At 44.0% G+C, this 13,572-nt stretch overlaps 1 protein-coding gene across 1 annotated transcript in view; it reads right to left on the bottom strand.

Moving 5' to 3' along the window:
* Positions 1 to 5,329: 5,329 nt before the first annotated feature.
* The window catches only part of LOC115083419 (zinc transporter 2-like), a 106,792-nt gene continuing 98,549 nt past the window's right edge, over positions 5,330 to 13,572 (bottom strand). The window contains exon 8 of the mRNA XM_029587224.1: positions 5,330 to 5,475. Within this exon, the coding sequence (XP_029443084.1) occupies positions 5,330 to 5,475 (146 nt within the window). The remainder of the gene's footprint in view (positions 5,476 to 13,572) is intronic.

Below are 13,572 nucleotides of genomic sequence, written 5' to 3'. Positions count from 1 at the left end.
CTGGAATGCCCTTCCGGAGGAAGTGGTGAAGTCTAAAACTGTGAAAGACTTCAAAGGGGTATGGGATAAACACTGTGGATCCATCTAGTGGGCGTAAATAAAGAGGAGGCAGCAAAACACTGCACGGAGCGGCAGTAGCCACAGAGGCATTCACGGAGCGGGATGCCAGTGGCCAGTAGTTGGTGTTCCACCTTCAGGCAGCAAAACACTGCACAGAGCGGCAGTAGCCACAGAGGCATTCACGGAGTGGGATGCCAGTGGCCAGTAGTTGGTGTTCCACCTTCAGGCAGCAAAACACTGCACGGAGCGGCAGTAGCCACAGAGGCATTCACGGAGCGGGATGCCAGTGGCCAGTGGTTGGTGTTCCGCCTTCACGGAGGGCTGCCATCTCCAAAAAAAAACAACAAACAAACAAACAAACAAAGCAGGGGTGGGTAAGAGTATGGGGCAGGGGTGTGGCCTGCTTGTTGCGGCGGTTGCTACCCCTGATTGAGCTGGATGTTCACTGGGATGCGGATACGGCGCTGCTCTCTGCATTGGTGGAGGGGTGGAAGGGAGTTGGGGCCGGAGGGTGCTGGAAGCCAATAGTGACGGGTGGGAGGGAGAAAAAGGGGGGGGGGGGGGGGGAATGGATGAAGTGCGTGGCTTGCTGGGCAGACTGGATGGGCCGTTTGGTCTTCTTCTGCCGTCATTTCTATGTTTCTATGTTAGTATTTTTCAGACATATCTGGCTATGTGCCTCTACATAGTTGTATAAATCGTTATTTATCCTCATAAGTCCGAACTTACATGGCTCATGGTTTTACATATGTGAAAATTTGTGTCCGCATATGTACTTATATTTTATAACCTGCGCATATCATTTCCATTTAGGTTATAAAATACAGTAGCAACTTTGCGAGTGCCTATATAGACATGTATATGGGTGCACATGAGCCATTTTTATGGTCAAATTTTATTACATTATAATCACTGTTGGCAAGCAGTCCACCACCTTTATGTGTGCAGCAGGTCCTGCATTCCAATCAGAACTAGATCTAATACAGTTCCCCTCTTGGTTCCATGACCCACTGCTATATGAATGAAGCAGTCATTGATGGCATCTAGGAACTTTATTTATTATTAGGCAACACATCTGTTTTATTTATTATTTATTGAATTATACTTTGAGCTTTTTGGTAATTGCTTATTATATTTGAGAAATATGAGGAGGTCCATATTCAACCACTATGCGGCTGTGCTAGTTAGCTGGTTATACAAAGCCAGCTAACTAGCAGGGTATATTTAGCAATATGGTAAAATGAGAGAAATTTTTCTGCATCCTATAGTTTGATATATTGCTGCATTTTTTATGTATTACTGTTTTACATTCATTTATTTTACTGATGTATGTTTGTTGATGGATTACATTAATGATTATTGTATGTTTATTTAATCTAATACTAAACTCTTCAAAAAGCGAACTCCTCCTAATTTCCACCGAAAACAGTAACACAGACGCAAATCCACCACCCAATTTACAAACCCCACAAGTAAGAAACCTAGGAGCTATCTTCGATAATAAACTAAACCTTAAATCATTCATAAATCAAACTACTAAGGACTGCTTCTACAAACTCCAAGTCTTAAAAAGAATAAGACCACTGTTTCACTTTCAAGACTACAGATCAATTCTTCAATCAATAATATTCGCTAAACTAGATTACTGTAACTCTTTACTATTAGGTCTTCCTTCTTCTCACACTAAACCCCTTCAGATGGTTCAAAACACGGCTGCAAGAATATTAACAAACACTCGGAGAAGAGACCACATATCACCAATTCTCAAAGACTTACATTGGCTGCCAATTCACTACAGAATTCTATATAAATCCATCACCATTATTTACAAAACCATACATCAACACTCTCAGCTCAACCTTCAAATTCCTCTCAAAAAATTTACTTCCAATAGACCAATCAGAGTGTCCTACAAAGAATCCTTACAAGTACCACATTCCAAAACCATGCGACACATAACAACCAGAGACAGGGCTTTTTCCACCGCAGGACCAACAATGTGGAACTCCATCCCACCAGACTTGCGACAGGAACCCTGCCTCCCCACATTCAGGAAAAGACTCAAAACGTGGCTTTTTATGAAAGCATTTCCTGACCTAAACTGAACCTTAATCATTCTTTGACCATTCACTCTGACTTTACCTTAACATAGCAATAAATACCTTAACATAGCAATAAACTCCACAGCATTAGGGCAATTCGTTATTACCTCAAATCATTGATAGGCATATATGTATTTAGTTTAAAAAACCCCTGCTTCTTTTCTCTGTTCCAAGTTATATTACTCCCTTGTTTTATTGTAACTGCATCCCTTAACTTTCACTTGTATATTGTTTACTATTACTACTACCTTTATAATTTATGTTATTTATTGTTATTTATGACCTCTTGTTACCTCTTCACTTGTTAATTGTAAACCGACATGATGCGATACCCATCGCGAATGCCGGTATAGAAAAACTTTAAATAAATAAATAAATATTATTATTATATTTTTTTTGTAAACAGGTTTGGATTGTACTTTGGTACAAGGAAGGTTGTCTAGAAATGTAAATTAATATAGTAGTAACATAGTATATCCACAGTGAGAGATCCATATATGCTCTGACCATTCTGTGAAAGAAGTCTTTCTGTACTCTTATAATATGAAAAATACCTTTGTTCATGTCCTTTCTGCAAGCTATTTATAGAAAAGATATCTATCTCTATCCCAATTAATGTTTACAATAAGAAAAGTGTACTGGCAGCACCAAACAACTCTTGATTCATAAACTGGAACATCCACTCACAACATTAATAGCTGTAAACCTGAAAATGTTTATATATTTCTTTTTTGGCAGATGCATGACTGTCTCTCACTCACTGATCCCAGCTACCTGCACTAAGTGCCCTGCCACTGCTACCAGCAAGTCGTCCCTCACCCTGTGGTGGCTTTGAAGGGGCACACAGGATCATCTCCCGCTGTCCACAACATCTTTCTATTTTCCATACTGAGGCTACTCGTGCACCTCAGCCTTGAGAAGGGAAGAGATATGCTCCAATGTATTATACAGTGGAGAAGGGGGAAAACCTCACTTATAGTTTTGAAGCCAATATTAATTCTAAATTCCTCTTTGTGGAAATTACTTCTCTTCCCAAGAAGGAGGACAGATGTACTGGGAGATTTTCATGCATTCTGCAACTTTCTAGGCAGAAGGGCACTGACTCCGGTGAGACATTGGGAGTAGTGAGAAGAAGCCAGAGAAGGGTTAGCTCCAGCATCTATGCCCTGGATACGTAATAAAATAGTTCAAGCACCTCCTCACCTTTCCCTCTGCTCACTTACATATTTTTTATGCAGCAGAGTTTGATGTTGGGATATTCTAAGTTTGCAGAAAGAATCCCTGTTCTATGAGTTGCTTGTTCTGGTGTGGCCTAGAGTGCTCTGCTTTGGGGTAGGACATTTTCAGGTTGACGCTTAGGAGAGATCAGTTACAGAGTTCACAATATACGACACAGTAATTGCACAGTATCCCATCACTGATGATTCTGACCTTGTTACAGGCATTGTACAGGGGTTCACGTAGGGCTCTTGGATTCACAGTTCACTTTGGAATGTAGGAAGAAAGCTGCATAGGCAGAGAGTGACAGAACCAGAGAGAGAAAAAGTCATCAAGAGTAACACACACCACCCAGATCAGACCCTCACCAACAATGTCTTTAAGGCATCTGTTTGTATTTAGTGTATTTGGATGATTATTTTGATTATGGTCTGCTAGAAATAAGGGCTTTCTTGGACTTCCTGTCTTATTGCAATATCTAATGGTCAGGCTGATTGCACTCCATAATGTTCTGATATAGAAAAGCAACAAGAGAATGACAAATTTCTAATAGGGAACATCTCTCAGTCATTTCTATGTGCTCTAGCTTGGCTACTAATGTATGGGAACAATTCAGAATAAGCTAGGAAATCACACCTAGAGCTTGTCTGTGTCCAGCACTTAGAGAAACATTGCTGATTGCATTCTGCAGATGCTGAAACTCAGAATCACTTCTTAGGTCTGTGTTAGCCACCACGAAGTAACATTACACCAGGTAGCATATGTCCAGGGTGTAATCCATGTGATGGCATTGGGAGAAATCACAGCTGGCAGTGTAAAAGGTTCAGAGAGAGGTCAAGGCTCAGTGCTTTGTAAGTTGGCTGGAAAACCATATGTCAGAAAGAGCTATATAAATGTATATCAGCATCACATACAATGCAAGTGCTGGAAAAGAGGTCCTTTTATAAAGTTCAGGAAGACATCATGTCCAGGGCACCAGCTTGGCAGTCTCTCTTCTCTTTCTCTTGTGTCAGTGGAGGCCTGTAGAAGCCACTAGGAGCTATGGAATGGATTCTGCTATTTTACACATCTCTTTCTTCTGAATAGTTATAAAGTTTTCATTGGTTGCTGGCTTTTAGGGCAAAGGCACCTCACACTGAGATAACAACAGTAAAAGGTAGAACACTAACAAAATCCCGTGAAGGAGGATATTGGGACAAATATGGACTAAATTTGCTTAAACAGAGTGAAAATACACTAAAATCCATGATCTCTTTATAGGAGCATTTTCTATCACTTCCTGGACTGGAGAGCATCTTCAGCATCCATATTATTATTATAAAATCCATGATCTCTTTATAGGAGCATTTTCTATCACTTCCTGGACTGGAGAGCATCTTCAGCATCCATATTATTATTATAAAATCCATGATCTCTTTATAGGAGCATTTTCTATCACTTCCTGCACTGGAGAGCATCTTCAGCATCCATATTAGACGCACTGTGCATTTTTTCCTGGGATTATGAAGCTTCTTTTCTGTCTTTAGTGAGCAATGGTTGCACATACTTGTCTCATTTCTCGAGGCCATGGTGTTTCTATTTCATTGTACACTATGAGCTGTAGATAGAAAATATGGAGCAAATCATTGGCAGTGCTCAAAATCTGCCTCAGTTTGGCAGGAAAGGACCTAGGGAAGGCCCAAAGAATAGATATCTGTCAAATTCACATAAAGAGAGTAGAAAGAGCACTGGGATTAAGCTGGGATTTCTCCCATTCCTTCGGGTCAGGAAGAAGGCTGGGAAAAGAGTGTAGCTCCTGGGCAGTGGATTGATAATGTGTCATCCAGAACGTCCACTCTGTTCATTGCCATCTCTCTATCTCTGGTTCTGGGAGATACAAATGAATGACAGTTTTAGGCAGCTATGACTTCCTGCTCAACAAAAGAGAGGAAGGGTGAGCCAGTGAAAGGTCAGTCCTTAGGGTCCTGGCACTGCCAGCAGTAAGACATGTCTTCCAGGTACTTCTCCACCTGAATGGTACTGGCTACAAACCCAAACTTGCACTCCAGCAGAGCAGTAGCTTCTTTTAGCACAGCCTCTGCATCAGCATTTTCATCTGGGGATAAAAAATGAAACAGCATTACAATACAGAAGGAAAAGAAATTTCTTGGATACAAAACCAAGGAAAGCTGCATGCAAAGTGCAGATCAAACACTACACCAACTTTTATTTATTTAATTTAGATTTATATTCCACTTTTTACAGTGCTTCAAAGTGGATTACATTCAGGTACTGTAGGTATTTCCCTATCCCCAGAGGGCTTACAATCTAAGGGGCCATTTATCATAATGCACTAAGTCATTTTTGCATGTGAAAAGCCCCGTTAACGCATGAGATAGCACCATATTGTATGGTGTGATGCAAATTTGAAAAACATGGGAAGTAGACTGGGTTTGCCTGGTGAATTGAAGCTCCTGGAGGAGAGAGAGAGAGAACCTAGCCGTAATGTCTTCTACCTAGATAGATATTTGTATCCCTATGGTACGCCCACCTAGTAACTCGAGGTGAGGTTTAGGTATCAGTGTAGGGGGTTAGGGGCCACTTTGACATTCAACATGAGATGTACGAACTCTTGTGAAGATTTGATGGCCTTTGGAGTGAGGAAACTCACCCAAAGATGAGATTTGTGCAATGTTCTCTCAACCTAGCTTGATGGACTCTACCTGGGTAACATCAAGCTAGGTGGAGAGAACATTGGCCAAATCTCATCTTTGGGTGAGTTTCCTCTCTCCGAAGGCCATCAAATCTTCACAAGAAACCACTGTTCTGTTTGTACGTCTCACGTTGAATGTCAAAGTGGCCCCTAACCCCCTACACTAATATCTAAACCTCACCTTGAGGGATACAAATACCAATCTAGAGAGAGGACATTATGGCTAGTCTCTCTCTCTCTCTCTCTCTCTCTCTCTCTCATAATTAGTGCAAATTGCGATAAACTGTATATCTTCATAAACAACGCCCCTTTTGCTATCGCATGCGATACTTATCGCATTTTGATAAATCCAGGCCTAATTTTGTACCTGAGGCAATGGAGGGTAAAGTGACTTGCCTAAGGCCACAAGGAGCAACAGCAGGACTCAAATGCTGGTCTTTTGGTTTATAGCCCACTGCTGTAACCACTAGGCTTCTCCTCCACTCCAATACTTTTAAAGTATTTGATAAATGTGTGTGTTAAAAAAAAAATGAAAGTAGAAGAGGGAGATGAAAGATGATCTGCCAGTGTAGTACTAGTAGAGACTTATCTGGCTAAGTAGCAGGATTTAAATATTCAGCTGTGTTAGGTGGCTACCACTTATCCGTCTAAGTATTTATCTGTCAAAGTGGTAGGTGGGATAAGTTAACAAGACCTGCTATCAAGCGGATTTAAAGTTAACAGGATAAACTTATCTGGATACATTCAGTGGCACAGTCGCACTGCTGAATATCCTGGCTATGATATCTGGATAAGTTTATCTGCCTAACTTTCTTAGCTAGATAAGAATTGAATATTGAGCCCATGGTACCCAGTGAATCATGACTGGGATAGGAATATACTATCAGGAAGGCCTGCATAGAAAGGGAGAAGGCTATGTGGGTTAATCTGGAAAGAGGGAATGAAACATCTATTTATAGTGGAATGATACACAGACCTCCTTCAAAGGCAGAAGAAATAAATAGAAATTTAAGTTAAAGACATTCAGAAAATTGCTATGACAGGGAAGGTGCTATTGTTTAGTGATTTCAGTCTTCCAGCGGTTGATTGGGACATCCCAGCTGTAGTGTCACCAAGAAATAAGGAAGTCCTGGTTTGTCTGCAGGAAGAACTAACAGAACCAGCACATGAGGGGTGATACTGAACCTGGTGTTTAGCAATGGGGAGAGTGTTTCTGATGTCATAATGGATTCAGAGATCACAGGGTGGGGTGCTTCAGGATTAGAGCATGGGCAGTGAAGGTCCTAGACGTCAGAAACATCAGCTTTGTTAAGATGAAGAGGTATTTCAAAGAGGTATTAAGGGGTACATTTTCAGAATGTTTACATGTGTAAAACTGGAAGTTACATGAGTAATAAGCATGTATGCACATAAATAGTACTAGCAGCATTGCATGTAAATGTGAAAGGATAAAAAATGGGGTGATTTGGGTTGCTCCAAGGAGGGGTTCAGAAGTTCATGTACAAGTTAGCATTTTGTAAGTGCTATATTTAAATATTTAAAATAGCTTACAACCCGCTTATCTCAGCAACAGTCATTCCAGACAAGGAACATAGTACATAAATATAAATTTAAATCAAAGACTACAGACATGGTAAAACAAGTACATGGACATAAACAATAAAAAATAGAAGATTCAAATTATAATAAAATTACCAAAACCCTGCTGAAATAATTATTTTTTAGATCTTTAGACTAAAGATCTAACTACAGCATGTAAATCAGATGGAAGCACATTCCATAATGCAGGGCTAATGTGTGGCAACTAACCTTACCTCCTTAATTGATGTAATTACTAGCAAATCTTGACCTTGAGAACATACAGACCGATCCAATACTGTGTGCTAGCCACTGTGCATGGCTTAATATGCGATTGAATGCATGATTTGGAAATGCATCCATAACCCCCGATTGAATATGGGAATTAGTGCATCCAAAATGTGCATCTGAATCACTGTATAGCCAATAGCACTCATCACATGGAAATTCATATAGATGAGCTTCAAGCTACATGTATTAAAGAAGTTAAGACCCCTCCTACACGCCAACGACTTTCACACTGTTCTGCAGACCATCATATTCTCCAAAATTGATTATTGCAACTCCCTCTTCCTAGGCCTCCCAACCTCCACCATCAAACCTCTACAATTACTACAGAATGCTACTGCCAGAATACTCACTAACACACGGAAGAAAGACCATATCACCCCCACCCTAAAAAACCTACAATGGCTCCCTATCTCTTCAAGAATTCAATACAAAGATTAACCTTATGCTCAAGACACTATTCAATGATGACATAGACTGGCTACAAGACTTCCCTATGCTTCCATACCTCCAATAGACCCACCAGATCTGCATACCAAGGAATAATCCACACACCCTCTCCCAAACTCACACACCTCTCCTTGACAAGAAATCGAGCTCTCTCGATAGCAGGGCCATCCCTCTGGAACACCATGTCTCTCAAACTCGACATCGAGCCATCTACACAGACATTAAAAAAAAAATTAAAGACATAGCTTTTCAAACAAGCGTTTGAATAACCCCATTTTTCCCACCAAGTACGCCCTTAAGCAATCCCTATCTTTATCTGCTCCCCCTGCCTCCCCTCATCTCCCCTTCTTTTTCTTCAACTCCCCCATTGCCCCCACGGTAATCTTCTTCATTATCACCTGTTCATATTTACCTTACCCATTATACCTAGTTATGACATGTTCTGAATGATTTAGTATTCTTTTCCCTGCTAAATATAATCTTGCTACCATCTGGACTTTGTCCAACATACTTATGTTAATACTACTACTCTCATAGCACTTTAGTTTACTCTCTGACTATTGTATTTATTTACACCCTTGCTAACTATATATCATAACAATTGTTCCATGTAAATGTTACTGTTTCCTGTAAACTGATAAGATGTGCAAACGGTGATCGGTATATAAAAGCTATTAAATAAATAAATAACTTAGGCTATTAGCTAATCCCCATGATCCAATAAATTTTCTCCGTGGCCAATACTGTTGCGCCTTGTTCTGGAGCAGTGTATGGAGGCTCCCTGGTCGGACCCAGGAAGCACCTGCCACCAAGAGGTGGCACACAGGAGGAGACAGAGGCTAGCTGGAGCTTCACCACTGGAAGCCCGAGGTCCCCCTGGGTGGAGCCCTTGGGGACCCGGGCTGCTTGGACTTAGGTGGGCCTCACAGGGTCTCCCAGAAAGAAAGTTCTGGGGTGTGCCCACCAGGATCAAGGGTGCGCGGTCGACATCAAGGCTGGAGGTCTGGAGGACCAGAGAAGGCCAGAACAGAGTCTGAGATGACAAGGCTAGGAGCAGGGCCAGAATCAAGGCGGCACTGTCAGTAATAGCGGAGGTCAAGTCCCAAAGGTCAGTCCGAGAGTAGTCAGCCAAAGCAGAGGTCAGGTTCCAGAGGTCAGACGTGGTTGAATAGATAGGCAGAGGTCAGTATCCAGGCAGCAGTCAGCATAGTCATGAACAGGCAGAGGTCAGTACCAGAGAGTCATTCCAAGAGGTACTACCTGGGGGAATGTAGGAGAAGACGGACACTGGAACAGAAGGACGCTGGAACAGAAGGACGCTGGAACAGGACTGGAACAAGACTGGAACAGGCGATGAGACCTGGAGGCAAACTAGAACACACTCGGTGTTGACTCGATTGCCAGGCAAGGAAGTGCAGGCAGGCACTTCCTTTAATAGTGCGTTCAATCAGGGCGCGCTGCAGAGCTTGGACCTGCCCCTGGCCTTTTAAGGGACCGGGCGGTCCGCGCGCTCACGCCTAGGGGTAGGGCTAATGCCACGGAGGATGCCGAGCCCCTCCGTGAGGCCTGGTGTGCTTAGGTAGGTCTGGTGACCGTCACCGCTGGACGCTGAGGCCTGGAGGAGCTTGTGGCTGCTGCTGGAGAGGCTGACCCGAAATCTGCAGAGGAGTTGAAGAGGTGAGCAGGCCACCTGGAGGGTGGAGTCTGGTTTTGTGGAGATCCGAGGAGGCGAGGGATCTCTGTGAGAGGGCTAGGAGAGGACTAGCGGCTTCAGCAGGGAAACGTGGAAGGTATTATGAATACCCATGGCACATGGTAATTGCAGCTGTTAAGAGACTGCTCCCACTCTTTGGAATACCGGGAATGGACCAATGTATTTAGGTGCCAGACGATGTGAAGGGAGTTGCAGCCTTATGTGTCGGGTGCTTAGCCACACCTTCTGGCCAGATTGGAAGAGTGCAGCGGGACGTCTGTGGGCATCTGAGGTATGCTTGGAATGTTCAGCGGCCTGGTTAAGATGTTCCGTTACCTGGTTCCACACCTGACGAATGGTGTGAGCTGTGAATTGGGCAGCTGGTGATGGAACAGAGAGAGGTACTGGCAGTGGTAAACGTGGTTGTCAGCCAAACGCCACGGAGAATGGCAATATTTCGGTGGCAGCAGAGATGTGGGTATTATGGACAACTCGGCCCAGGGCAGCAGGTCGGACCAGTTGTTCTGCTGATCATTCACGTACGAATGGAGGAAAGTCTTCAGGGTCCGATTGGTTCTTTCTGTTTGGCTGTTGGCCTGGTGGTGATAGGCCGACATGAAATTCAACGTGATGTTGAACTTCTTACATAAGGAGCGCCAGTACCTTGCGGCAAACTGTGGTCCCCAGTCTGATATAATCTCTTTTGGGAGAACATAGAGGCAAAAGACATGCTTCAGGAACAGTTTGGCCAGTTCTGGGGCTGATGGAAGGCCTCACAGAGGGATGAAGTGACCCATTTTAGAAAAGCAGTCAATGATGACCCAGATCAATGTGTTGTTTTGAGACGGTGGTAGATCCGTGATGAAATCTGTCGATATGCTTGACCAGGGTTCAGTGGGGGCTGGAAGCGGTTGGAGGAAGCCAGTCTCGAATTCCTTGAAGCTTTTCTGGATCCATATAGAATCCTCAATCGGAGATGATATACCCTAGAAAGGGCAGGCGGATTTGCTCGAGATGCATTTTTACAGTTTGGCATAGAGGTGGTTCTCTCTCAGGCATTGAAGTACGGTCTTGACATGATCATGATGTAACTCTAGATCCTTTGAGAAGATCAGGATGTTGTCAAGGTATACGACCACAAAGGAATATAGGAGATCTCAGAGAATTTTGTTCATAAGACATTGAAAGATGGCAGGGGTGTTACAGAGGCTGAAGGGCATCACGATATACTCGTAGTGACCATCCCTAGTGTTGAATGTGGTCTTCCAAATATCTTCCGGTTGGATGCGTACAAGATTGTACGCACCCCTTAGATCCAACTTCGTGAAGATCCGGGCCCCTTGGAGGCAGTCAAACAGCTCACTGATGAGGGGCAACAGGTACCGATCCTTTCGGGTTATGGCATTAAGCCCTCTATAATCAATGCAAGGACGCAATCCTCCGTCCTTTTTCATGACAAAGAAGAAACACGCTCCTGCGGGAGAGTTGGAAGGTCTGATGAACCCTTTTTCTAGGTTTTCCTTAATATATTCAGACATAGCTAAGGTTTCTGGACAAGACAATGGATAGGTTCTGCCCTTGGGGGGCGTTGTGCCAGGCAGAAGCTCTATAGGGAAATTCAGTTTGCGAAGTGGAAGAAACGTGTCTGCCTTTTGCTTCGAGAAGACGTCCTCAAACTCGGCGTACTGGGTTGGCAACCTGGTGAGGGTGGACTTTAGGACGGTTACCACTGGAGACACTTGTCTTAAACAGGTCTTCTGTCACTTGGGACCCCATTGCACCAACTGCAGAGAATGCCAATCTAATTGAGGTCCGTGTACCTGGAGCCAGGGAAGCCCTAGGATGACTGGATGTGTAGAATGTTTCAGAACGTAGAAAGACATCTCCTCCTTGTGGAGAGTTCCCACGGTGAGATGGATGGCCGCTGTTCAGTGGGTGATGAGTCCTGGGAGAAGTTCCCCTTGGATGGATGCGATGCGGAGAGACACATCTAGGGCTATAGAGGGATGTTTAGGAGTTTAATGATGTCATCCATGATGAAACTGCCACTTGCCCCAGTGTCGACAAGGGCAGTGGTGGTGAAGGAGCGAGACTCGATGCCAAGGGAGACTGGAAGTAGAAGTTGGGGGCCAGTGACAGTAGCGCCCAAGCTTGGGACCCTCGCCTGGCTTAGGCATTGCAGTTTCCCGGTCGAATTGGGCATGACTGCCGAAGATGTCCGGAGGCACCTCAGTAAAGACAGATACCTTCCTTTCTCCGCCAAAGGCGTTCGGTCGGAGATAGTCGCCCACGGTTGACCTGCATAGGTTCCTCAGAGGGAGGCGGTGATGCTGATAAAGCCTTAGATGGAGTACTTTCAGCACGCGTTGGGCATGGAGTAGGAGATCGAGAGGCCTTTACTTCTAGTCGCCGTTGCCAAAGTCGGTGGTCGATCTTCCCGGTTAGGGAGATCAGATCCTCTAGAGATGTGGGAGTCTCATGGATGGCGAGTTCATCTTTGAGAGCACTGGAGAGACCATCTAGGAAGATGGTTTGCAGACAATCTTCTTGCCACCCGTCCTCAGTAACCCGGGTCCTGAATTCCACCATTTATTCAGAGAGGGTTTTCAACCCATGACGGATGTGGAGAAGGTTATGGCTGGTTACTGCTTGATGGCCTGTGTCTCCGAAGGTCTGCTTGCATACAGTGATGAACTCTGACAGCTGGGAGAGCATGGGGTCGAAGCGTTCCCACAACGGAGAAGCCCATGCTAGAGCCTTTCCCTCTAAGCGAGAAAGGATGAAAGTCACTTTCGTGGTTTCCTTCAGGAACTGTTATGCTCTCCCCCTCGAGAGGGGAGGAGTTAGCAATCTGTTGTGAATCTGATGCTGGATACTCCTATGGGAGGAGGAATTAGCAATCTTGTTATGTTTTACTCCTCGAGAGGGGAGGAGTTAGCAATCTGTTAGGAATCTGCTCCTGTGGAGGGAGGAGTTAGCAATCTTGTTATGATCTACTCCTAAGGAAGGAGGAGTTAGCAGTTTGTAATGCTCCATAGGTGGAGTTAGCAATCTGAAATGCTCAACTACTGTAGATGGAGTAGATAACAATCTCTTATGAATCTGTTGTTGAAGACTCCTGATGGGGAAGGAGTAGCAACCTGTACCAGCGGAGTGCTTAGAGAGGGAACTCAGCTGTAGAGGCATATAGATGGGTAGGTGGATCCCTGGGCTGATGGCAGATGACAACGCACCCAGGTGGATATCCTGAGAGGGACCACCGGCTAGGTTTGGGTATGGAGACAGACACAGATAGTTCTTTTATTAAACAGGTTAGTAGAACCACCAGAGGTGGCAGTAGTGAATAGATATTCCCGGCAGGGATGAAGTCCCTCAGGTACTGGAACAGCGATCCCAGTGTTGCTGAGCTATAGAAAGACTATAGATAGTGAGTAGACAGGGTATGCTGTGTTCATAGCCAGAACTAGATGACAATCTCACATAAGGTCTTA

The sequence above is a fragment of the Rhinatrema bivittatum genome, chromosome 2, assembly GCF_901001135.1.
Source record: "Rhinatrema bivittatum chromosome 2, aRhiBiv1.1, whole genome shotgun sequence".
NCBI lineage: Eukaryota > Metazoa > Chordata > Amphibia > Gymnophiona > Rhinatrematidae > Rhinatrema > Rhinatrema bivittatum.
The sequence above is the reverse complement of the archived record's forward strand: the minus strand, read 5'-3'. Positions and strand labels throughout refer to the sequence as shown.